This window comes from Dermacentor albipictus, unplaced genomic scaffold (assembly GCF_038994185.2).
Source record: "Dermacentor albipictus isolate Rhodes 1998 colony unplaced genomic scaffold, USDA_Dalb.pri_finalv2 scaffold_19, whole genome shotgun sequence".
In the NCBI taxonomy this organism is placed as follows: Eukaryota; Metazoa; Arthropoda; class Arachnida; order Ixodida; family Ixodidae; genus Dermacentor; species Dermacentor albipictus.
The window spans coordinates 7,307,553-7,332,903 of NW_027225573.1; the positions used below are offsets into that span (position 1 = coordinate 7,307,553).

At 45.5% G+C, this 25,351-nt stretch overlaps 1 protein-coding gene across 4 annotated transcripts in view; it reads right to left on the reverse strand.

The window, feature by feature from the left end:
• The window catches only part of LOC139052150 (uncharacterized), a 35,959-nt gene extending 12,154 nt beyond the window's left edge, over positions 1–23,805 (reverse strand). For 2 of the 4 annotated variants that reach the window (XM_070529241.1, XM_070529244.1), the window contains exons 1-4: positions 23,701–23,805; positions 23,535–23,632; positions 23,190–23,405; positions 12,794–12,921 (exon numbers count right to left, since the gene is read on the reverse strand). In XM_070529241.1, the coding sequence (XP_070385342.1) occupies positions 12,794–12,921; positions 23,190–23,405; positions 23,535–23,632; positions 23,701–23,707 (449 nt within the window). In that variant the 5' untranslated portion in view covers positions 23,708–23,805. The remainder of the gene's footprint in view (positions 1–12,793; positions 12,922–23,189; positions 23,406–23,534; positions 23,633–23,700) is intronic. The other 2 variants (XM_070529243.1, XM_070529242.1) reach the window with 2 other exon arrangements.
• Positions 23,806–25,351: the final 1,546 nt, after the last annotated feature.

Sequence of the window (25,351 nt, forward strand, 5' to 3'; positions counted from 1 at the left end):
ACAGCGAAATTATGGAATCTGAAATACGTGCTGTCCTAAACAACATCAAAACAACAGCGGCGGCTGGCGAGGACCGCATCACCTATAAAATGCTACGGAACCTAGACGATCAGTCGGTTACTGAAATCACCAATCTTTTCAACATCCACTGGAAAGAGGGACCTATACCCACCAGCTGGAAACATGCAAATGTAATTTTCATACCCAAGCCAGGCAAGAAGCTGGAGCTAGAGAATCTCCGCCCTATCTCCTTAACCTCTTGCCTGGGGAAGGTTATGGAACACGTCATTCTTAACAGGCTAAACGAGTACACTGAAAGCAATGGGCTGCTGCCCCATACGTTGATAGGTTTCAGATCAAATCTGTCCACTCAAGACATTATGTGGCAAATTCAGCAAGATATCCTACATCCGGGCCCTATAAGAGCCACCCATACAATTCTAGGGCTGGACGTGAGTGAAGCGTTCGACAATGTGTCACATGCTTCAATACTCACAAATCTAGCCCAAATGAATGTCGGGAAGCCCACTTATAGCTATATTACAAGCCTTCTCAAGGATCGCACTGCAGAAATACATTTTAGGGACATTAAAAGCGGACAATTTCAATTAGGTACAAGGGGCACCCCTCAGGGTGCGGTCCTCTCCCCCTTCCTTTTCAATGTGACCATGCGAAACCTGCCTCTATTACTGGAAAGGATCCCGCATATCAAACACTCCATCTATGCCGATGATATCACCATCTGGACTAATAGCGGTTCCGATAGAGAAATCACGGAAGCATTACAAGCGGCCGCGGATTCCGTACAAAATTTTGTGTGACAGAATGGTCTAGCGTGCTCGCCGACAAAATCGGAGCTTCTCGTCATCCGTGATAAATCAACCAAACACACCACCGAAAGGGACGCCACCTCCCCTATACGAGTCAGTATGGAAGACGGCCCAGTTCCGCCCGTACTGACTATAAGAGTCCTGGGCATGTTAATTTAACATAACACCCATAATTCTGAGGCGATTACCCGATTACGGACGACAGCCCGCCAAATATGTGGCCTAATCAGACGAGTAGCCACACGACGCCGCGGTATGAAGGAGGCTGATATCTGCCATTTGATGCAGGCTTTCCTGGTCAGTCGCGTCGTGTATTCCTTCCCTTACTACCACCTACGCCTTTCTGACAAGGAAAAAGGTAACAGCGTCATTCGCACAGCTCATAAAGCTGCCCTTGGTCTCCCGAGGTATGCGAACACTGAACGTTTACTTGAGCTAGGTATATACAATACCCTAGACGAACTCGTGGAGGCCCATAAAACAGCCCAATGTGAACGACTCTCCCGCACCGCAAATGGCAGGGTTATTCTAAGTAAACTCGGGCTGAATCCCGTTATGAATTCAGCAGGAAGAAAAACATTACTCGGTGCGGTCAAAAGGCGTTTGGTTATAAAACCGTTACCCAAGAACATGCTCTCTGGGAGACACGACAAGAGGCGGTCTGCCAGAGCCAAGGCCCTTCAAGAAAGGTACCAAAGCAACCAGCACACTGCTTATGTCGATGCGGCAAAGCAAAATCACCAAACTTACGTAGTGAGCGTCGTGACCGGAGAGGGAAGTATCCTCAACGCCGCGACCATAAAAACAGCGTCCACCGTGGAAGCGGAAGAGACTGCCATTGCTTTGGCCATCATGAATCCCTCCGTGAAAACTATTATAAGCGACTCCAAAAGGGCAATAGTCAACTTTTCGAGAGGCAGCATAGGCGTCTGTGCAGCGCGAGTCCTACGGGACTTTAATAATGAAAACACTGTTGAACTCGTATTGGTCCCTGCCCATTCGGGGAATCAAGGGAATGAGGAGGCGCACTGGGTAGCCCGAGGTCTAATCAACCGGGAGATGTGCCCCTCAGACTCGGATCCCATGGATGAGGCACCGACGACATACCACGAAATAACGAACTATTACAAGCAAAAAAGGCGAATCTACCCGCCTCCAAACGCAAGCCTCACGCGAGCGCAAGCCTCGATCCTGCGTCGAATCCAAACTAAATCGTTCCCCAGCCCACATTGGCTAGCCATAATTACCAACGGGCAATGGAACCCAATATGTCAAAATTGCACAAATCAAACATTGGCTACCCAAAATCACATTCTTTGGGGGTGCGAGGGCTTACCCCCTCCCAGGTCGCTCCTGCCAGCTCCCTCACAACAGACGTGGGAGGAGCTGCTCAGAACGCCGGATGAAAAAGTACAAAAAGCCCTCGTTGCCTGGGCCGAAAGGGTCGCTCCTCGTGAGGGGCCATCCTAGGACTCGAGCCTGCCAGAACATAACTTAGCAGAATCTCAATAAAGTTGTTACCACCACCACCTCTCGGGAGCGTTAAAAAAACGTTTCCGCAGGCAGTGTGCCTATTTCTTGTGCTGAGCAAGCTGCTCACGAAAATTGCAAGCAAATTTCATTTCACACAGTTTTGCAGGATATAGCAGGCCTATCATTGTCTCTAAGCGCAACCGTACCTCATTTGCATCATGAAAATGTCTCATGCTTAATTTGGGACAAGTCTTGAAAAATGCATGTTTCATAATTTTCTAACTACGCAAAGTATTGGTTGAGGCTAGACAATTTTCAGACAACTTGACCATGTTGAACCTAGCCATTACAAGACGAGAAAAAAAACATGCACAGGAGCACTCATTCAATTAAATGCGATGCTTGTGGTCATTTTCCAAATGGCAAAATATACTTTTAAGCGAGCGAGGGTGGGTAGCCAATTTACAACCATTGTGACTCATGTGGGTAGTGGCAACACAGGATGAGAAGTGGTTGTCTGTGAGGTTTATTGAATATGTGAAAACTTATATACTATACCCCCCCCCCCCTGTGAGCGGTAACCGAGCAATATGTTTTGGGCAGGAAAGACGATTGTTCTAGGAGACAACAAATTTCAGGCTCTAGTTGAGAGGCTACAGAAAGAAGGACCATGTAAATAGTCACAGATTAACAAACTGCATCGGAGGGGCATCACAGTTTAGAGCATGAAGTGGTAGTATGAGGAAGGATAATACGTTTAAATAAGGGAATACTACTTGTCAGCGCATTGCCATGCTAACCCATTGAAAGGAGGGGGCGTGCTCTAAGGAAAATAGTTGACAACATATGCTAAATTTTTGAGGAAAGTATGCCAAAATGCCGATTCTTACTAAATTAGTAAATAAGAAATACACAATAAATTTTAGGATACAGAAAGGGTCTAATAAACTGCATTGGAGAGTTGGAGATTGTTGGGCTGGATGCATGTATTGCAGGGCAAATGAGAATGCCAGTGGGGATTCCCTCAATTTCATTTTGTGTGCACTCTCTGTAAAACAGTACTCTTTGTCTCCTAGTGTAATAATGTTGTGTAAAAACAGTCATTTTTTAGTGCCTTGTGTATCTCACTCTTAATGTGCCATATCCCGTAAGGTTCTCAGCTGCAGTACTTATAGAGTGTAATGCAGAGATATATTGCACATTTCATATAGTCATTGTTGTATTAAGGTCACATACACACTCTTCCACAAATGTATGTTGTTGAGAGATGCCATTGGTAGTCTTTAAATTTCATTTACTCTTATTTTCTATGGTGAAAAAACTACTGTAAATTTATTTGTTTTTGCTGCTGTATGTGCCTTGTATTCACAATGACATAGTGGTTTAGCATTCACAGTAACATGCAATTCTTTATTTGCAAAATATAAATTTCTCCTACCTTTCACTTGTCTTGTTGAGTTGCCGGAGCTGTGCATTGCGCCCAGTCACATTAATTAAGTTTGTTACTTTGGGGAGCTTGTTGCTTTATCAAATTTTCGACAAAGTACATGTGTAATTGCACAGACTAAATTCTCATGATTCTCTTCTTATTTTGCTAATGCAGGATGCAAGATTCCAGCAATGCCATGCGCTGCAATTATTGGTCAAGATGCTCAGAGAATGAAGTCCCTGCACGTCGTAGTTAACCGTGAACATTTCTTTTTCTTTTGGAAAGGTAAAGGCCATTTGCTGCGTCAATTGCATTTTTACAACTCAGATGTGTACTATATTTTTTCTAATTTTGAATCAAATAATGTTCGCTGTTCAGTATAAGAAATGACGTACAGCGTGAAGGACAAGGACTGCGAGATACATACACTTCGCTGACTTCCAACTATATTCTATTGCGTTGCCACATCGTGTGTGTATACTCAAGAGGGGTCATGCGCAGAGAATGAAAGCCAGTCACAAGGAGTGTTCTAACAGCAAGTCATTGTACAAAGAACACGGTCACTTGGGAAAAACAAACATCACAATTTCTATCTGCTGAGATACAAAACTTCACTAGTGGTCAGTGTGATAGAGGTGGCACTAACGCACACACTGCCCAGTCTTGCGGTGAAATCAGCTTCAATGGTTTACCGGGTGAGCTGTGTCTCGCTAAAACTTCCGTATCTTCAAAGAGGGGCAGCATGCAGCCGCAGTCCTGGCAATGAATGCCCAAGTGGCTTTGAGCAGTGTTATGGACATTGTTATAGTGCTCTCTTAAGTGATCATTTAGGCACCTGCCTGTTGGTCCAACATATTTACTGCCTCCAAACAGGGGAATTTGGTAAACCACATTCGTTGCACACATCGCAAAACGTTTTCTGTGCCCGAAAGAGCAACAACTCTGACACGATTTAGGCACGTTTACACGCTTACAGAGCCTTGCCAGCTTTTCTGGGGCTGAGAAAAGGACTGTAATTCCTGCAGGTTGCCTAATCTTCTTTAGCCTATGGGATACATGCACATACGGTAGCACTGCAAACCTGTGTCTTTCAACCGGCTCGTTCCTTGACTGAGCGCACCCATCACGTTTTGTGCACTTCAGAAGCTGTTCCGCTATGGCTGAAATTAAGGCCAAAGGATAGCTAACCCAAGAAAGGCTATCAACCTGTGCAGCAAGGCTATGTTGCATCTCGTGTGAGTAAGATTTATTGAGGCTGTTACGGAGGCAAAGTTTTACAATATCTCATTGAAGAAGCTTTGAATGTGCAGAGTTAAAGGGCAAGAGTGACTTCTTCTCGATTCGAAGCACTAGCACACCTTTTTGTTTGCAAGGCACAGCCTGAGATCTAGAAAGCACAAAAAATCATCAATGGGGACAACATTTGTTAGTTCTAGAGGCTGCAGCTCCTAAACATTTCCAAGTACTCTCAAAGCAGCAGGCCCAAAAGCGTGATCCGTGCAATCAATAAATGCCAGAGAGTCGTCCACAAACCTGCACACTTTGACAACAGGAGACTCGTCTAGGTGACCTTGCATATTGCAATCATGATTCGCTAGATAAATATCAATTAGTGGCGGTGCCAGGCACGATTCTATAGAATATACAAAGGAATTGTGTTTGTACTGGATCATGCCTGGCGCCGCCACTAAGTGATATTTATCTAGCTCATCATGATTGCAGTATTCAAGGTCACCTAGATGCTTCTCCTGTTAAGTGTGCAGGTTTGTGGACGACTACCTCGCATTTATTGCACTGATCCCGCTTTCGAGCCTGCTGCTTCGGTAGCCTTGGAAATCTTTAAGAAAGCTGCAGCCTCTGGAACTAATGCATGAGGTCTCCATTGATGATTCCTTGCACTTTGTAGATCTCAGTCTGTGCCTCGCAAACAAACATGTGTGCTGGTGCTTCGAACCGAGAAGTAAGAAGTCACTCTTGCTCTTTAACTCTGCACACTCAAAGCTCATTAAACGAGTTATTAAAAGTGTTGCCTCGATAACAGCCTGAATAAGTCTTGGTCACACGATATGCATGATAGTCTTGCTGCACAGGTTGATCGCCTTGTTAGCGTTGGCTACCCTTTGGCCTTAATTTCAGCCATAGTGGAACAGCTTGTGAGATGCACAAACCATGATGAGCCCGCTCACTCAAGGAACCAGCCGGTTGGACGACACAGGTTCGCAGTGCTACCATATGTGCATGATGTCTCCCATAGGCTAAAAAATATTGGGCAAGTGCAGGAATCAGTCGTTTTCTCAGCCCCGGAACAACAGGCAAGGCTTTGTAAGCGTGTAAACGCGCCTAAATCACGTCAGTGTTGTTGCTCTGTCGGGCACAGAAAACGTTTTGTGACATGTGCAATGAATGTGGTTCATCAAATTCCCCTGTTTTGCGGCAGTAACTTTGGTGGACAGACAGGTAGGTGCCTAAACGATCGTTTAAGAGAGCACAATAACAACGTCCATAACACCGTTCAAGGCCACTTGGGCATCCATTGCTGGGACTGCAGCTGCGTGCCCCTCTTTGAAGATACAGAAGCTTTAGCGAGACACAGGTCATCCGGGAAATTTTAGAAGCATATTTCACCAGAAAACTGGGTAGTGTGTGCGTTAGTGACCCCTCTATTATGCTGAGCTCCAGTGAAGTCTTGTATCTCAACAGATAGAAATTCTAATGTTTATTTTTTTTCAAGGGACGATGTTCTTGGCACAATCACTTGCTGTTAGACACCCCTTGTGACTAATTTTCTGCGCATGCCAGCTTTTGTACATATACACATGATGTGGCAATGTAATAAAATATTTTTGGAAGTCAGCGCAGGCTGTCGTCTCTCGCAGTCCTTGTCATTCAAGCTGGAATTCATTTTTCTTCAATAATTGCAAACTATCCCAATAAACTACCCTTGTTCAGTATATTTATGATTGATACGACCATTTGCTGGTAAATATTAACAGTGTGCTATTTAACTTGAACTTTTGCATGACTGCCTGTGTTCTTTTAGTAGCCAGAGTAGGGCTAATTTATTAAACCATATTTGCTTATTTGCGTACTCACATGCTACAGCATGCCTTAATCTTGAAATATTGCATCTAAGTGCAAATAATTTAGAAATTTACTGTGAATTTAAAACATTGTCCACATCTCGTGCTCAGCAAAATCGTTTAATCAACAGTGGTTTGTTTTTATCAGGCCTCCTACTGCAATTTGCACCCAGGCACTAGTAAATGTGGAATATGCACTCTTTTGATTTGTAGTAAAAGAAGGAACCTATTTTCAAACTACATATTGTATATGTACCAGTGCCTTCGGGTTACAAAACAAAAATTTATAGAAACTGTAATAGTAGTTAGAAAATAAGCTACACAGCACCTTTAGCCCAGAGAACTCGTTTCACAAAAGAGGACAAGCTATGTAGGCACTAAAAAATTCAACGTATTTTTCGAGGCTCAAGTAATATTGTTGGAAAGAGAAAATTAACAATAATGCTCCTGGCTTAAACCTCACCTAAAGCACGTCTATGCTTGGAAAGTACTGTTTCCGTCTGAAAAATGTTGGCCAGCTATGCTTTACATCGACTTTCCGAACTTTTCATAATGCTTTGCGATTACATTAGTGCACAAAATAACAGGTGTCTTTCTTGTGCGTTTGCTCTCCATTTCAATTGCTTCCCTAATTCACCTTTGCAATATCCCTTTTTTTTCAAGGCATCAAAACTTGAATTTTCGTTCATTGGAGCCTAATACTGAAACGTTATTCCTTTATGTGGCCCAAAACACTGCAAGGTCAACTCAGGCTCTTTCAGTGCCGCTATACATAGTTTCTTCTCCAATAACAGATTTGATCAATACATATATTTTCGATACCTTTGTGGGAAATGTACATGTTCTTGTACTTGCCGATGTGTTTGGTGATTGTGCATGTTTATATTTTATGTGATTGATGTATATCTTGTACTCTGCATTGCAGCATGCAATAAATATATTTACATTTTTCTTGAAAATGCTGCATATATCTTACCAGTCTGTGTTGCATGTTATGTGTATCTGGAAATCGTGATAACTGTTGGTGCTGATATACATACTCAAAAGTGTCAAATTTGCTAGGTTGTATTTGTGCAGCGAAGACAGGTTTTGGAATATACACCATGAATTACTAATATGTAATGTGATCAACACGTATAGGTGTTGTGTATGCCCATTGAAGCTTCAAGGCCGGCTGTTCGGCAGTGCGTTTGGTAGCCGAACTTGAACCTTCTGGCACACGCAAGAGTTGCGCGTGGATCGCTGTACATAGCAGTAATTGAAGGTGTGTACTGCCGAACCTGCCTTCCATACACGCTAGAAATAAAAGGGTGTACACCCTTCCAACACCCAAACAGATGGGTGTTAATTTGGACCAGCACCCTTACACCCTAAATTTATTTTGCTGGCCACCCTTCCTCTAGGGTGCTATAATTGCACCCCAACTGTAGGGTGTAAATACCAGCAGCCTTAGGGTGTTCGTCTGGCGACAAACTGATTTACACCCTTAAGGGTGTTAAAATGTTTAGTGTGTTGTTCACGTAGCGGAACTTATACTCATTGTATAGGGACGTTACAAGCACATGCTCTACGCAGGGACCTTTTCTCAGCGTGATAATGGGCGCACCATGGCGGATATCCTTCGCGTGGGCACAGTGGAACATTAAGCGCAGTTAAGTGCGACTAAATGGTGCGGACTGCTGCGAGGACGCGCCAGTATCTGATTGCCGATAACCAAGTTCAAACACAGAGCATTCGAAACCTTGCGCTACAATCGTCCAGCCTCCATGGGAAACATGGGTGTAGTGTATGCAGATGTCTTCTAGAATTTAACTTGGATATGTCATAACACATATGCGTAGATACAGTTCATCATTGCTGCCCACGCACTCCAAGAATAACTTTGGAGTTCGCTCAATTTTAGCCACTCACGGTGCGTTTTAGGCGTCTGCTACCGGCCAGCATACAGCCTTCCCGAGTTTACCGACTCATTTACCGAAGCAGTCGAGCTGATTAGTAAGAGGTTTCCTAGTTGCTTCTAAACGACGTACAACGTGCAATAGATCGCCTCCCGCTTAAAACAAGTACAGGTCCCGCGGCATGAGCGCTAAATTTCTAAAGCTAACCAGTGAGTATTCAGTTCCCATACTTTCATTATTATTTCACCGATCCATCGACACAGGATGCGTATCGGAAGATTGGAAGTCGGCGTTTATACACCTATATTAAACCTGGTGACAGTGCCCTTCCAAGCAACTACAGGCCCTTCTCGTTAACGTTAGTTAGCTGTGAGTTACTAGAACGTATAATACACAAGCATATTACAACACATCTAAAAGAAAACGGCCTACTCCTCGTCAACTAGCACCGCTTTCGGAAAAACCTTTCCTGCCATACTCAACCCTTTCAATAAATAACTGGTCTTCATCGTACACTGCACTCATCGCTATACGTCGACGCAGCCTTTGTCGATTTTCAAAGGCATTTCATCGCGTTCTTTCATCGCATAACCGTTTGATCATAAAAATCCGTAACCTTAAACTTGATCACAAAACAAGCAATGGATAGAACAGTTTTAACAAACTGTCATCAGTCCGTCAAATCACAAAACCGTATCACGAGCCGTGCGCGCATCATATCAGGGGTACCACAGGAGTCCGTGTTGGGCCCACATATATATTTCTTTATTATAATGATATGACAACTAACCTAAATGCGTAAGTTCAATTATTCGCAGACGACTGCATACTATATAAATATATAACAAGCCCTACCGACATTACCAATCTGCAGTCTGCCCTCATCAAATTAACATAATCGTGTTCAGTATGGCAGGGGAAATCGAAATAGACAAAACAAGACATCCCTACATCGAAAGCACAGGTCAATGCATACGCAATTATCAATGTACCAGTTGATTCAATCTCGAGATTTAGATATCTAAGGAAAAAATCTGATTCTACTTTAACATGAAACGATGATATAGAACACAACTTCAAAAGCATTAAAGAAACTTGGCCTCCTCAAGCGGCCCCCTCACCTCGCCAACCGCGACACCACACTATTAGCATATAACTCGATCATTTGACCTTCGTTAGAATGCGCATCTATTATTTGGCATTCCATCATATCACCTGGACTAACCACCTCGAGGTGGTCTTATTCATGATTTCAAGGCGTCACCGAACTGAGAGACACCTTCACAATGACATCACTCACCATGCGCACTGCATTTGTCCGCTTATCTTTTTGTCACACCCTGTACCATAGTAACACGTCATTTTCCAGCTCACATGTTCTCAAGGCCACCACATCACGACCAGGTTAGATCATAGAGTTCGATACAATAATTACTAGAGGGAACTCTGGCACTAGTGTCTACGGTAGCTGCAATGGTAGCGGCGGAGCCAGCACGGGAATTGTGGGAATTGCATAGATTTGCTTAAACTTTGTCCTTCTGGCTTCAAACGGCTTTGCAAGGTCGTAATTTTCAACATTGTACTGCGTAATAAATAATTAATTAAACATCGTGTCCGACGGCACGATTCGAACGCAGGATCCCTGGCACAGACGGCCGATATTGAAACCATTACGCCACGGACGCATGCATCGACGAGTAATATGGAACGCCCTTATGAATTTATAGCGGGCAAGCCAGTGCCTTGAGATGCTTGGTGCATTTTGATTTCGCCCCATCGACAAGCTCAATCATTGCAATTAGTAGCGATTGTGCGCGTTCGCAGCGTCTTCTCCACTTCGAAGAGTATACAGTTCTCTGAAATTTACAACAATGAAGGCATACAAAGCGTAATAAACGAATCCACAACATTGTCTCAATCCACAAGCACGAAGATCAGACAAATCCATGAACTTCCCATCATTCCCATGGTGGTACAATGACTGCAGCACCAGAGTTCCCTATGGTAATTATTGTAGGAAACTCAATGGGTTAGATCACGCGTACGAAGTCAAACCACTTTTTGCTCGCGCTGAAAAATACCAGAATTCACATCTCGTACTAGCAATATAGATCAACGGAATCGTTTGATATCTAGCACTGCGACTAACAACGATTCTGAATCTTTTCAGTCATGCAGCGCTTCACTCCTTTTTCGAAAGGCAAGACATTTCACAATTGTTTTCCTCTTTGCATGCGCCGCTGCGTGTGGTGCCTGTTGTCGTTTTTTATTACAAACGAAACAAAGTGCAAAAGTTATCCACCTGATGCTCTCATTGTTTTATGAAGTGTTGCTAGATTGCACTTTGAGTGAGTGAGTGAGTGAGTGAAGACTTTATTTGGAAACAAGGTATTGACGGATGACCTTGTTGTTAGGCAGCCACGAGGCGCTGGGCCCGGGCGGCTTCTTGAGCTTTCTCAATGACCTTGGTCTGCAGGTCAGGGTCGGAGCTGAGCAACACGGCCTCCCACTGCTCAGTACTACTTATTTCGTGATTTGTGTGATTTTAGGCTGGGCCCGACCACATAATATGGAATAGATCCGCTTTTTTCTTACAATGCTTACATGTATTAGGGTATTGGTCCGGGTAGTAGTAGTGATAGGCTACGGGGTTGGGGTAGGTGTTCGTCTGAAGTCATCTCCAAGCTACTTCTTGTCGCTTGTTAAACGATTTGTGTGCTGGCGGGTGCACTGCCCTGGCTAACCTATAGTGTTGAGTTATTTCCTGGTAACTCACCGTGCAATCCCTCCCTGATCCTAGCGTGAGCCGTCTGGGTGCTCGGTTGGCGAGTCCTCAGAAAAAAGAAATTATATTGAACTGTCCCTGTTAATACTGTACTTTTTGCTTTTACTTTTTTTCTCCATGCTATACTTGCCGTTGCATTCGCGTGTTTACTGAATTGTGTTCGCCTGCACTGTGACTATTTTTTTATTCTCTATTCAATCCCCCCCTTCTATCTAATGCCGTTCTAGGCCTTTAGCGTATCCAAAAAATAAAGAAATAAATGAAAATTGTTCTTCTTTGTTGCTCAGTTCTCTTGCATGCTAGGTAGAATTATTTTTACAGTAATTCAGTAATTATGAGTAAACAATTAGTTTCATTACGAAATTTTCAATTCATGAGTGCCACAATTTATGAAACCTCACACAACGCGCATCCCACTAAATCTTGATTGCGCTTGTTTCATGCGTAGCGATAATAATTAGGGGACTGGAGGGGCTCGATTATTTGTAATTCACAACCACATGAAGTGACAAACAATGAAGCCACCAAAAGTACAGATGAATTGTTACTTTAAATTGAAATGTAGAAATATTTAGAATAGTTAACTTGTCACAGGTGAAAGCGTAATCCACATCTTTCGCATTATCCATGTGCGGCTCTTACAAATTCAGCATCGCGGCGGCCATACTCCTGCCCACTTGCATAGATTTTTTTTTTTTTTGCTCATGCATATCTATGCAAGATGAGCCTGCGGTGTTAGCCCGCGCCGCTGGCTAACGCTGCCAGATTTGGCTATGCGAAATCATTTTTATATCCTTAATGATTACATTGGTTGGCAGTATTTTAAAAAAACATAAAATGCTAGAAACTGGAAGCTAAAGTCAGACTAATTATTGCTTTACAGCGAATTTTCACCAAAAAATTTGGTAGTTATGTAGATTAAGAATCTACAAGGTCGTTCGAAGCCGCAAAGTTATTGCGAATCAGCGTATTGCTCGTCATGCAAGTTGAGCACCAAAACTGGTGGCCCGTGCGCACAGCGCCTTATCTTCATACCGCTAGTGTGAAACTCTATAGATGAGTGGCCTTTTACTATCAGACACCCTTCTCGCACAGTGCAGTCCGAGGGCCGTATTTTGGAGTAATTCTGTTCTTTGGGACTCTGTTCTTTTTATTTCATTGTTCCCGGCATGTGGCCGCTTGTTGTGAGGGCGGGACGCTGCTTCGTTTCAACTGACGAGGAAGGGCAAAAATAATTTTTACAAATCCTTTCGCCTGGTCCTAGGGTGCCTTTAAGTATGCCTCCTGCTATAGTTTACCTCGGACGTCCGCGCTTCTTAGCGGGCGTGGGCCACAAGCTGCGTAGAGATTCCCACTCTTCAGGGTCGAAGCAGTCTTGCAGCCAGCTGAGCTCCTCGAACGGGGCGCAGTGGCGGCGCAGGTATCTCTGCAGAAGTTTGGACAGAATACATACGCGCTGTAAATGCGCATGACGTACATATGTCAACGCCGGTACATAAATGCAAAAGGAAACTTTTCGCGGTGGAGGGACACTTTCACAAATACGCACATTACAGATATTTAGGATATCATGAGAAGATAAGCAAATATCACTTAGAAGGCAAACTAAGGGCCAAACAATGAAACCTTCCTTACCTCAGTGAGGAAGCCTTCCTTGCGGCGAGGCTACCTTATGTCACTCTGACAGCTTCCTTACTGAGGGGCCCTCGGTGGAGGCTTCCTTGGTGCTTCCTCAGGATAAGGTAGCTCCAAAGCATAAGTAGCTTCATGCGTCCTTACGCCGCTCCTTGCCCTGAACGAGCGCTTCACCTCACTGCTTCACCACGTGACGTTTGCTTGCGCATGCACGCTGTCGCCCACCTGCGGAGATGTGCGAGCACGGTACGTCTTGCCAGGCATGTTCGTTTCAGTCACGCGTGCGGCATGAAAGCGTTGCTAGGCGTTGAACGACGCCGGCGTACCAGCGTTGATGGAGCACATCAAGGTTTGCACTGTAATGCGCTACTTTTTTTAACTTTAGTAAACCAAACTAGAAGAAACCGTCCACGCTTCTCTATATTAGCTCTTCAATTTAAAGATTTTGCACGATACAACATTTTTTTATAGAATAATGATGTTCGCGTAAAGCTTTTTAAGAGATTATCTTTTGAGTGTCGCTAGTCTATATAAACAAAAGTTATCCGAAAAAGCTTTTTTAGAATTCATAAATAATCGTGAGAACTTTTTTTTATATATATACTAATACCACAACTAACTACACCTTAAGAGCTAGGAACATTATTAAGGTAAAAACTAAAACAAACTACGGCAATCAGCTTTTACAGTGGCAGATACCTAATTTACTTAATGATGAGCATGCTTTATTTGATATCATGCAAGATTCCTCAACCATTTAAATATTCAGAAAGAAATCAAAACTGAATTTTTCCAACAATTGACACCTGTTTTTGTAATTTATTTTCTGTTTTTCGACTGATATGCAATTTCATGCGTTGCAAGACTTTTTGTTCCCATTTGGCTTCTGGCCTTCCTGTATCTTTCTGCACGCACTATATTTCTTCATTTTCATTATTTATACTTATTGTGTTGCATTGATTTCTTGTATGTATAATTGTATAATTCGTATATATAAGTATGTATATGTGTGTATTATGTGTATATATGTATATATTTTTTGCACTGTTGTCTGCTGTGCTCGTGGCGCCAGGAGCCTAGTCAGGCGTGTGTAGTCTCGCCTTCAGCTCCGGCGCCATGACAATCTTGTATTGTCAAAATTGTAATAAACTTCAAACTTGAACCCAGTCATGCGGTAACCGCTCCTTATGTGAGGACGGGTAAAGGGAGCTTTCAGAGTACGCTTGCTTCCTCCATCGGTCCTTCGCTGTAACGAGGCCTCACGTAAGGTTAGGAAGCGCTTGAAGGAAAGGAACGTTTCATTGTTTGGGCCTAAGCAATGAACCCATGACAGCAGCTAAGACAGCGCATCAAAGGCCGAGTTGAATGGCTCTGGCCAAACAGCATGAGAGGCATCAGTCTGGGAGCACGCTGATCGCGCCACAACTTTCAACAGGGCAGTCTCGTAGGCTACGGTGGTGACTTGATTCGAAGCGCGATACGAACCGTTATACCGTGATAGTAAAGCTTCGCTGCGAGCCTCTTCAAAATGGGGACCAAATGAGCACTAGGGAACCAGGATATAGAGTAACAGGCATCCTTGTAACGTCGATGGTAACTGGACTTCTGTGACGCATCCGACATTGTCAGCCGGCCACGGGCAATATGACGTGCAGCGCTTACCCATGCGAGTGCGTCTTGAGCGTACTGCGATGATTTAGGTTGAAGGCCTCAACAGACATAAAAGGGTAACAGCCGGCAGTGTCATGGTGTGATCAATTATACGGGAATATGAATATGCGATAAGGCACCAAAGTGTCTCAGTCGCGTAGGTCGGCGGAAACGTGCTATCGCTTTCACTGTGAGCCACAGCTCGAAAGCGCGTGACAAAGCGGTTTCACGTTGCAGCTCATGCTGAGCGTGGTAGCTCATAGAGAATAAGCTGAAGTAATTTCTAAAAGGTAAAGACAAGCAAGCAATATAAATCATTTCAGGCTGAAATGACTGACAAGCTCTGCACAAGATGCCTTGGTTGGCCGTCTGTTCGGTTATGGGGCGCTATTCTGGACATTCCGCCATTTTCTTCGGAGCGTGACGTAGGCGCGACGCAAACAAAATGGCGCTGGTGGCCCGGTTTTGCTTACGTAACGTGACGCCAACTTGACGTTTCGCCTAAGAAACTGAAATGAAGGCACTGAATGTAGCGTTATCGGTAAAGCAAAACAGTTTTCCTCCGCAGTAAAAATAAAGCAGCTATCTCAAAGGGTATGATTATTCTGTCGAAAACGCTTCTCGCTTCCGTCGTCTGCTGCGTACAAGCCGTCGTCTGCTTCAGTAGCTCGGATGCGTGTCCCTGGAAAATGGAATGAGTCATCGCATGTTCGTGCCAACGCGCTGTTTTCTTTCTTGAGACAACATACGCGAACTACCAGTGGTGATGCGCGCACGTTCTAGGCCACGTTATCGCTATTTCGTGAAACGCAAGTGACTCAGCCCGACTCGGCTGGCTTAGAAACGGCCGAATATCACCGATAGCGTTGCGCGCGCCAGAGATATCCACTAGAGCGACGCAAGCGCCGGCGCTGCCATCTCTTGTTCATTTCGCTGGTTACTCGCACCGCGGGAGGAAACTTCAAGGCGCCGCCTTGCGTACATTTCTTTTTGTAAGTTAGAAAAAGGCCCTTGTCATAACTTTTGATTGTGCGAAAAGGCATTAATCTCGATTACAATACAAATGCAGCAGTGAAAAGTGGACAACATTGCTGAAAGTTTGCTATATTCAACCAATATTATTTCGTATTTACGCGTTCTTTTAAAAAACGATGGCCCAAAACACAAATGCCAACACCACCCGAGAGCGATGCAAATACTATGAGCACGCGTTATGAACAAAAGATTTTCGTGGCGCCAAACGACGGGGAAAATGTGGCGATACGCATTCCTCTCGGCTGCCATTGCATATGGCTGCCCATTAGAATAATTCGCGCGGCTCGTCGCAGCAAAAATTATGGCGGAAAATCTCAGCAATGGCGGCCCTGTGCAACGTCACGCATCGTCAAAATGACGTTTACGAAACAGCCCTTCCTGTGACGCTCCTCATGAGATATTCCTTCAGCCAATCAGCAAGCTGGCATGGCGCATATCTTGAATCGCCACCACATATTCGCGCAATTGCAGATGCATTGCACTGGCTTCTGCACGCTACCGCTCACATTCTTTTTGAAGCGCTAATATCACAATATATCTGCCAAGGACCAAAAAAATGTATTAGTCCATAACATTTGCAGCTCCACGTCACGTTTCGTCATCTTGATGAAAACGCAAAATTGCATTTTGCAATACTTCCGCTTCCCGGCACAAATTTCAAAACACGTGACCTTTCGACAGCCAATCAGAGAGTAAACATGGCGGATAATGGCGGCCGTGCAGCCGCCATGCGTGTCCAGAATAGAGCCCATGGTGAAAAGAAGTTCCGCTCCTTCGGGCCAACTTTAGATAGTTTTTAAAGTCGTGTCTCCCTGGCACGCGCATTTCCTGTGAAATCATGCACATAGATTTACTGTCCTCCTTCAAAAAACATTTGTTGAAAGTTAGCGCTTGTTTGTCTCGTATGCTCTGTCCTTGTCTGTCTCTTTCTTTATTGCGCTATTGGTCTTTCCGTACTGTGTACCAACAATCTCAAAATTTTCTTCTCAAGTACGTATAAAAAATGTAGACATAGATCATGTTGGTTGTAGCGCAGTTGAGTGAGCCACATTGAGACTATTGTGAGCTTGCGTCTAGTAGAAAGCTTGAACCGAGCAGGTCAGAGACCAGCTGACAAAGGGGATCGTTATGCGTAAAGTAATCGTGGAGAGGGAAGTAAGCAATAATTGCACAACGATCGTCGGATCTAGTTGGTTCGTGATTACTGTAGTGCACAGCTTAAATACACAAGCGCGACTTGAAGAAGACCACACGACATATCACTGTCGTGGCAATACGTGGTAACAGGACAGGAATGTCTCGCGTTGCCTCCTTCGTATAGTGTTTGTAAATTTAGCCGGAACGCTGCAGCAGTTAGCAATATCTGTAAGTGCGTGAGTGCTAGAGCAGTGTATGGCACAGTCTGTCTCGACAGCGACTGACTTTTTCCTCGACGTTGATGTTGCGAAAGGGTGCAGTAGATAGAGCGGAGGCTGCAGAATTTAGCTTGACGTACACGTCCTAAGGCTGAAGAATTCAGGCCCAAACAATGAAACGTTCCTTTACTTCGAGCGCTTCCTAACCTTACGTGAGGCCTCCTTACAGCGAAGGACCGATGGAGGAAGCAAGCGTACTCTGAAAGCTCCCTTCGCCCGTCCTCACGTAAGGAGCGGTTGCCGCATGACTGGGTTCGAGATTATCGCTTAAAAGCTTTACGCTAACACCATCATTCAATGAAGAAATGTTGTATCGTCGCACAATTTTTAAATTTAAGAGCTATTATAGAGATGCGTGGACCCTTCTAGTTTTGTTCACTAAACGCGAAAAAGTACCACATCACAGTGCAAAACTTGATGCGCTCCAGCAACGCTGGCACGCCGGCGTCGTGCAACGCCTAACAACGCCTAGCAGCGCTATCATGCCACACGCGTAACTGAAACGAACATGCTTGGCACAACGTACTGAGGTCGCGCTTCTCCGCAGGTGGGCGACAGCGCGCGCATGCGCAAGTAAGCGTCACGTAGCTAAGCAGTGAGGTGAAACGTCCGTTCAGGACCAGGAGTGGCGTGAGGACGCATGAAGGTAGCTTCGGAGCTCCCTTACGCTGAGGAAGCATAAAGGAAGCCTTCACCGAGGGTCCCTCAGTAAGGAAGCTTTCAGAGTGACGTAAGGTGGCCTCACCGCAATGAAGGTTTCCTTAATGAGGTAAGGAAGATTTCATTGTTTGGCCCTAAGACCAGTGGCGCGGGGGGGGGGGGGGGCGGAGGCGTCGATCACCTTTTTAGTTGGAACAGTTTGCAGCTGCCAGCACACTTCTGGAAGAGCCAAAAAAAGCCCAGGACAGAAGAAATGACGCCACACGCTGTACTAAGTGCGCGTCACACCAGAAGTACCTGCTGCGTGTTCAGCGTGCAGTGTTTGAGGACCGGAGAGCGCTGCTAGACAGGTATAATGAACGAGTGCTTAGGTACACAGGGGAATACGCTGTAGTGTCATTAGGTTCCCCTGTGCACCGTAAATGCCGTCAGTACGTCAGAGGCCCCGAAGCTGAAATGGTCGATTATGGTACGTAAACCATGATTATGGCCCTCTTCGTCACTGAAATTAAGAAAGTCATAGATAGAACTTTCATCCATCGGTGCTGGGATTGCTCAAGTCGGGTATGCCGATTCTATATGTAGACAGAGAGTCCTGGTACTGAAGCAAGTGGCAATGAAATAGTCTGCTTTACAGGGAAATACGAAACGGGTAAAGCTATTTTGCAGACGGGCTGTAATAACATGAGAACTTGCTGCGATAAATGGCTGCCAGATTTGATTCCTAACAAATTCCCGACAACGCGAAAGCGTTTCAACGTTTAAACTAGGTGACATGGAACTCGAGCGTGTTTCATCTATACCGATACTTCGCTGTAGCTGTTACCTTCAGTATAACATGAAAAAGTCACGTTGATGCGATCAGCAACCATGCTAACCGTACGTTAGGATAGCTGCAACGTAATTTCAATAAAGCACTACCTTTACTCAAACTACTTCTCTATAAAACTCTTGCGCGCTCAGAATTAGAATACGCCGCCGCAATCTGTGATGCTGACCACGCAACTATATTTAAGGCTCTTGAATAATTGAAAATGCCGCCACTCATTTCATTCCATTTATTTACACACGCGCATCAAGTAGGACAGCAACGAAACGTAGACTGTCATTACCGAATCTAACCGTGCGCCGTCAGCTTTACCGTTTTTGCGTTTTTGACAGAATCTACCGTCATTCATTATTGCTTGTCAAACTTGGTTTTTTCTCCGACTTATCGCTCATCTCGGACTCATAATTAACAAAAAGTGTGGTGCGCCTTCTGCGACACAGACACTTTTTCTGATGCCTTCATTCTACGCAGATCTAACGAGTGGAACCGCCTTCCCGTCGACATTTGATCTGTTTCCGATCACTCCCTTCTTTTTGTACTTCTTTATCTACGTACCTTCAGTGTGATAATCCTGCGTTATCATTTTGTGTATCCCTACTCTGCCCCCCCCCCCCCGCATTTTTTCTTTTTTTCTGCAGTTTGTTCGATGTTTCTTTTGTAGCTATTATTTGCCGCTAATATAGCACAACATACTGTGCTTCATTCTGCTATTGCTCCTCTTTATATTTTTTGACCCACTTCCTCTACAATGTCTCGGGGCTTGAGGGCATGGCAAAAGAAGTTAACACTCAATTTAGCATAAGCTAAAAAGGGACGAAGGCGGAAGCCTTCACGGCCACGGCACGATTCATTAAATTATTTGACATTCTCATTCCAATGCGTTATTACTGCCTATTGTTTTCTTTCCCCAAAGGTCGTGGTTGGGAGCGTAAGAAGTGCCTTAATTAGCCATATCCTAATTACGTGTCTTAATTAACTACGCCTTAATTAATCCCGAAGGTCATGAGTTCGACCATCAATGGTGGGGCCATCAATTTTGGCGCCATACAGTTCCGGTCCCACCAAAGGAAGGTGCAGCGGTGGCGTAGAGGTAGAGCATCCGCCTCTCGTGCAAGGGGACCGTGGTTCGAATCCCGGTGCCACGCAATATTCCACCGAATTGAAAAAACGCGTGTTGATCAAATTGCATAAACAGGCCTGGAGTGCGGCCTGATCCCGGTGACCAGAACCGGTAACGCACTCCCTCACCAGAGCAGGATTGGCCACCCTGGTGCCGTACTTCCCCAAAACCTCCTATATGAATACAACAATCAAACCCCGGCCCTCAGTTCCCAGCAGCTGCGAGGCATCTGACCACGGTGGCGGTCAGATCTGCGACAAAGTAGAGGGTGCTAAGAATACCTGGTACCGGACAGGCCGCTATTTGAATCTGAACCTGGCAACGTTTCACGCTAGAACGTTATCTAGTGAGGTGAATCTAGCAGTGTTATTGGAGAAATTAGAGGACAATAAATGGAACATAATAGGGCTTAGTGAAGTTAGGAGTACAAAAGAAGCATTCACATTTCTAATAAGTGGGTACGTCCTGCGCTACAGGGGCTTAGCGGAGAGATGAGAACTAGGAGTCGGATTCCCGATTGATAAGGACATAGCTGGTAATATACAGGAATTCTATAGCATTAACGAGAGGGTGGCAGCTCTTGTTGTGAAACTCAATAATAGGTACAGATTGAAGTTCGTACAGGTATACGCCCCTACATCCCGTCATGATGACCAGGAAGGCGAAAGCTTCTATGAAGCCGTGGAATCAGCGATGGGTAAAGTCAAAACACACTATACTTATGGGCGACTTCAAGGCCAGGGTAGGCAAGAAGCAGGCTCGAGACAAGTCAGTGGGGGAATATGGCATAGGCTCTAGGAATAGCTTCGGAGAGTTAGTAGTGGGGTTTGCAGAACAGAATACTACGCGGATAAAGAATACCTCCTTCCGCAAGCGGGATAGCCGAAGGTGGACGTGAAGGTGGACGTAGCCGAGTTGGAGAAGTATGGGAGAGGCCTTTGCCCTACACTGGGCGTAACCAGGCTACTGGTGATGATGATGAAAGGAAGAGAGTTCGAGTAGTACCAAAGGTCATGTGTTCTAGTGCCTTAATAATCTCCATCTTAATTTACTGTCCCAAATAAGTTCGCCCTAATTAATGAATTCTGGGGTTCTACGTGCCAAAACTATGTTTTAGTAATTGATACACGCCATTGTAAGGGTCTCCGGATTAATTTTGACCGCCAGCGGTTCTTTAACGCGTCCCCAATGCACGGGACACGGGCGCTTTTGCGATCTGGTCCAATCTAAATGCTGCCGCCGCGGCCTGGATGTGATCCCCCGGCCTCGTGCGTAGCAGTGCAACGCCATAGCCACTCAACTACCGCGGCGGTCACCCTAATTACCACCGAAGGTCGTGGATACGATTCCCGTCAATTTTGGCGCCATTGAATTTTTGTGCCATAACGAGGGTCGGTTAATTTTTCGATAATGCCAGACATCGTATTTCTCGAGCCATCAGTCACTTAGGGCTTCCGCCTTAATAAATAAATGAATAACCTTTTTCGTATTTGTGCGTAGTAGAAAAATCAGCATTCTTGCAAACACAAAGCCCAGCATCCATGGCATCTTATAAAGTTTCAGTGGGGCACCGTCGAAATAACCAAATTCCCCAGGAACCTTTAGCGTTAAATCAGAATGTTCAAACGTTTCGGAAATGTCAAACAGCTATTTTGAAATATGAATCAAATCATAATCGATAATTGTGTTTTCTCGCTGTTATCGCCGAGCGCACATCCACCGAGCAAGTGTGCTAGGCGTCTCGCGTGGCTCATGTCCCTCACTGAGAGGCGTCGACTTCGAAATTGTCTTGAATCGCAACCAACACTATCACCCAAGCGGATACGTCAGATATACCATGGAGGGACCCATTTCAAAGAAGTTCTCTTGTTTCACTGGCGTCTGCCGCTGGCCATCGCTGGAGATATTTAGTAATAAGGCTGGACTGCTATCACCAGTGGACAGCGCTCGAACGCCAGTCAAAGAAGAAAACTCTTAGAAAATACACGTTCTGTAATCTTCCAGTCATGACGGCTGGTTGACCCTAAAACGGCAACCCAGAGAATCCCACTCGTGCGTAAATTCAAGTATGTAAACAGCCGCATTCACGAGGCTCGTGTATTTACTACTGTGCCAGGCTTTCTCATAATACGAATTGTGTATGAAAGACTGCCTGCAAGTCGAGCTTTATACATTCGCACCTGACATAACTCATAAACCAGCAAGGTGCGGACGCGTCACAAATGCCATTGGCGGGCATTAATTACACTGACCCGTACCACCGTTCCAAACGGAGCGAGGATTGCCTAAGGTGGTAGAACTTTGTGGCGTACGTGAACACGTTGCTTTCGAGAACTTTGTCCTGATGAGCCGCTTCGAGATAATGACAGCCTAGCTTTCCTCCCGCTCCTTAGTGGGGCTCCTCGCCTACTCTTGTCCCCGCAGGTGTCTACCTGTCGCAATGCCTCCTGTAGAGAGGTGTCGTTCTAGCGATACAAAAGTAAGCCGGCAACTTCCACAATGTCAATCGTCTGCTGGAGACAGCCCTTGGATAAGAATGGCAACGTCTCTCTCTTCCTATTGTTCCTGTGTTCTTAGAGCACAAGACTGTGCGACTTGGGCCAGAGCACTGCCTAGTCCCACTCAAAAGCATCATTGCTTTGGCGAGCTGAGAAAATATTTGACTGTATGTTTTATGTTCTTATAAAGAAAGAACGTGAGCGTGAGCAAGTTGGTTCAAGTTGACGGCGTGATTTTTGCAGAGCAAAGCACAGAAGTGCGGACAGAAAGGATAAAAGAACGAAGTGTTAGCGAAATAAGGAAGGACACTTGCGCTATAATTGTCCTTCTTTCCATTACCTTTCGTTCTTTCCTTTCTTTCCGCACTTCAGTGCTTCCCACTGCAGAAAGCGCGCCACAGAGAGCCTTTCGTACGTGTAGGGTTTGTGGATAATCCTCGCGTGCCGAAACAGCTGTGCTCGCCTGCTTACGAAGAAAATTCCCCCAGTCTCCGTGTGCTTAGGTCATCGCAGTGTCCACTAAAACATCTTATCGCTTGTTTAAAGAATGTGGCAGTAACCCAATTGAGCACCTTCAGCTTTCTTTGGCATGCCCCTTCCAAGCTCAAACAGCTTCGTAAGGGTTATCATTAACTCTCAAGCGCAGCTGTGCTGTTGCTTTAGCTTCTCTTCCGCGCACCCTTCCACCACGTTGTCCACTGCAAGCACAAGAGCACTTTTTAAAGCTTAGTAGCTCTGATGGATTTGTAAACCCACATGGGTAGGACTAGTTCAATCAGTTTCAGCACATCTAACAATTCCTGCGGAGGTTTACGGGCAGTACTAGACAAAAAAAATCCGGTCACTGCTCACATTTTGCTGTCTCCTCAGGCGGTTCTTGAACACCTCGCGAATCCGGTACTCAGAGTTGGCCCTGAGGCGCCGCTGGCGCTCCACGTTGCGCGCCCTCTGGGCCGCACGGTAGCTCTCGTCCATGCGCCAGATCCGCTGGCGTCTGGTTTTTAGCTGCTCCTTGGTCGGTACTGACACGGCGGCCTGCTGAAGGTGCCTCTGCTGGGAAGGAGGCGCCTGAATCAGAAGAAATGCCGAGGCGCAAAAAACGCCACTGAGTGGAAGCTCATAGTGGCTGACAAGTTGCCAGCTTCTTCGAAGATGGCACAGTTGGTTGTTGCTGGGCAAGCGGACCAAGACGCTCACCGTGTCGTTGAGGACGGCGGTTCGGGTAGTGGCGTCGCCGCTTCCACCATCGCAGCCAACATCGATGCAGCGTTGCTCAACACACATCATTGGCGTGCCTTTGAGGAGAATATAAACGCGAATTTAACGGACATCAAAGGCCAAAATATTGACAGTGACAGCGTACCGTTCATGGCTGGCGGTGTGCTCGCAGATGTCAGTCGCCTTTCGCGCCCTAAAGTGTCCAGAAGAGGGTGAACAGAGTACTTCTTCTTTGTCGCACGCGCACTGCTGCGCGATGGTTCTTCCCAATGTTGATCACAAATCACACATGCCCGCTATAAGGAGGCATGTCCAGGAATCGGGCGACGCAGGCATAATGAATTATTGGAAGAGACTTTCGATAGCTGTCTTCGTCGCTGGTGATCCGAACCAGCATCACGCATACTCATATTGTGGAATTGACAACGATTAGCGTGGTTACCGCAAACAAAAATTAGAGAAAGAATTAGAGAATTAGAGCTGAAACCATGTTGCGATGATCGTCGACGTTAATGAGTTGTATCATAGCATTGAAGCAGCATAACGACGCACTGTATTGCCATCATAGAAACGCATCATTAATGAGGCATTTACTGTAGCCGGGCTCCTTTCTCGCGCTTCCCGCTAGGGCTGTAGTTCGGGCTAGTTGCTTGTTAAAAGTCGTCAATGTGAAGCGCGTAAAAAACAAAGGACGAAAGTAAAGAGGCATATGCAGCGCTGACTTCTTCGAACTGGTCTTTTTTATAGATGGTGCACATACATATTAGACACAACAAGAAAGAAAAAAAAACACAGCTAACACCTTGCGCAGAAGAACTTTTCTTTTTCCAGAAGAAATCTCGCGCATGGGCTCACCAAGTTTGTTAATGGAGTCTTCTTCATCAATTTCTCGTGTCGTCAGGTCGCTGCTTGTTTTTTGACGACACAGCATTTCTCAAACATCTGAGCTCACCTGCACCGAGCACAGCGATGTGCCGCTAGACACGCTGCGCCATCTAGAGGCGCTGCCACGAAGTCCACGTGTGGCACGTGTCTTCAGGCAAGATTATCTGAATATATACTCCGCGGGTTTGATTCTGCCCAACACCAGAGTAATTTTAAAATGTTTTTTTTTGTCATTGAAGAGTGTGTGGCGTACAAAATGTACAAGGCGTACAAGTGATGAAAATCAGCCGAAATGAGCAGGAGTATATTTTACTGAGCAGAAGGCCATAGATGACGGTGACTCACCTCAGCGGAATAATTTAGAAGGGACCCCTCACGGGCCGTGCGTGATCTGAGCCACGCGACTGCATCGCTTCCTAGGCAATGGCCTGTCCCTAGCCAGTCACCGCTCGCTTCATCTTCCTCGACGTCGATGCTGCTACAAGTGGCAAATATCCCCCGGCACATACTCTGTGACGCAAGATGGCGTGAAAATATTCATTGATGAGCGGCACACAACCAGTGTCACATACCCATTCACCAACTTGGTCCGACGGTTGGTTACGAACCCGGTTCATTCAGCAGAGCAGCCAGATGCTCTACCCATGAGACCATGGAATACCTAGCGACCCAAGTTGGGGTGAAAGACGTTACAGACAGACAGACAGACAGACAGACAGACAGACAGACAGACAGACAGACAGACAGACAGACAGACAGACAGACAGACAGACAGACAGACAGACAGACAGACAGACAGACAGACAGACAGACAGACAGACAGACAGACAGACAGACAGACAGACAGACAGACAGAGAGACGGACGGACGGGCGGGCGGACGGACGGACGGACGTCCGTCCGTCCGTCCGT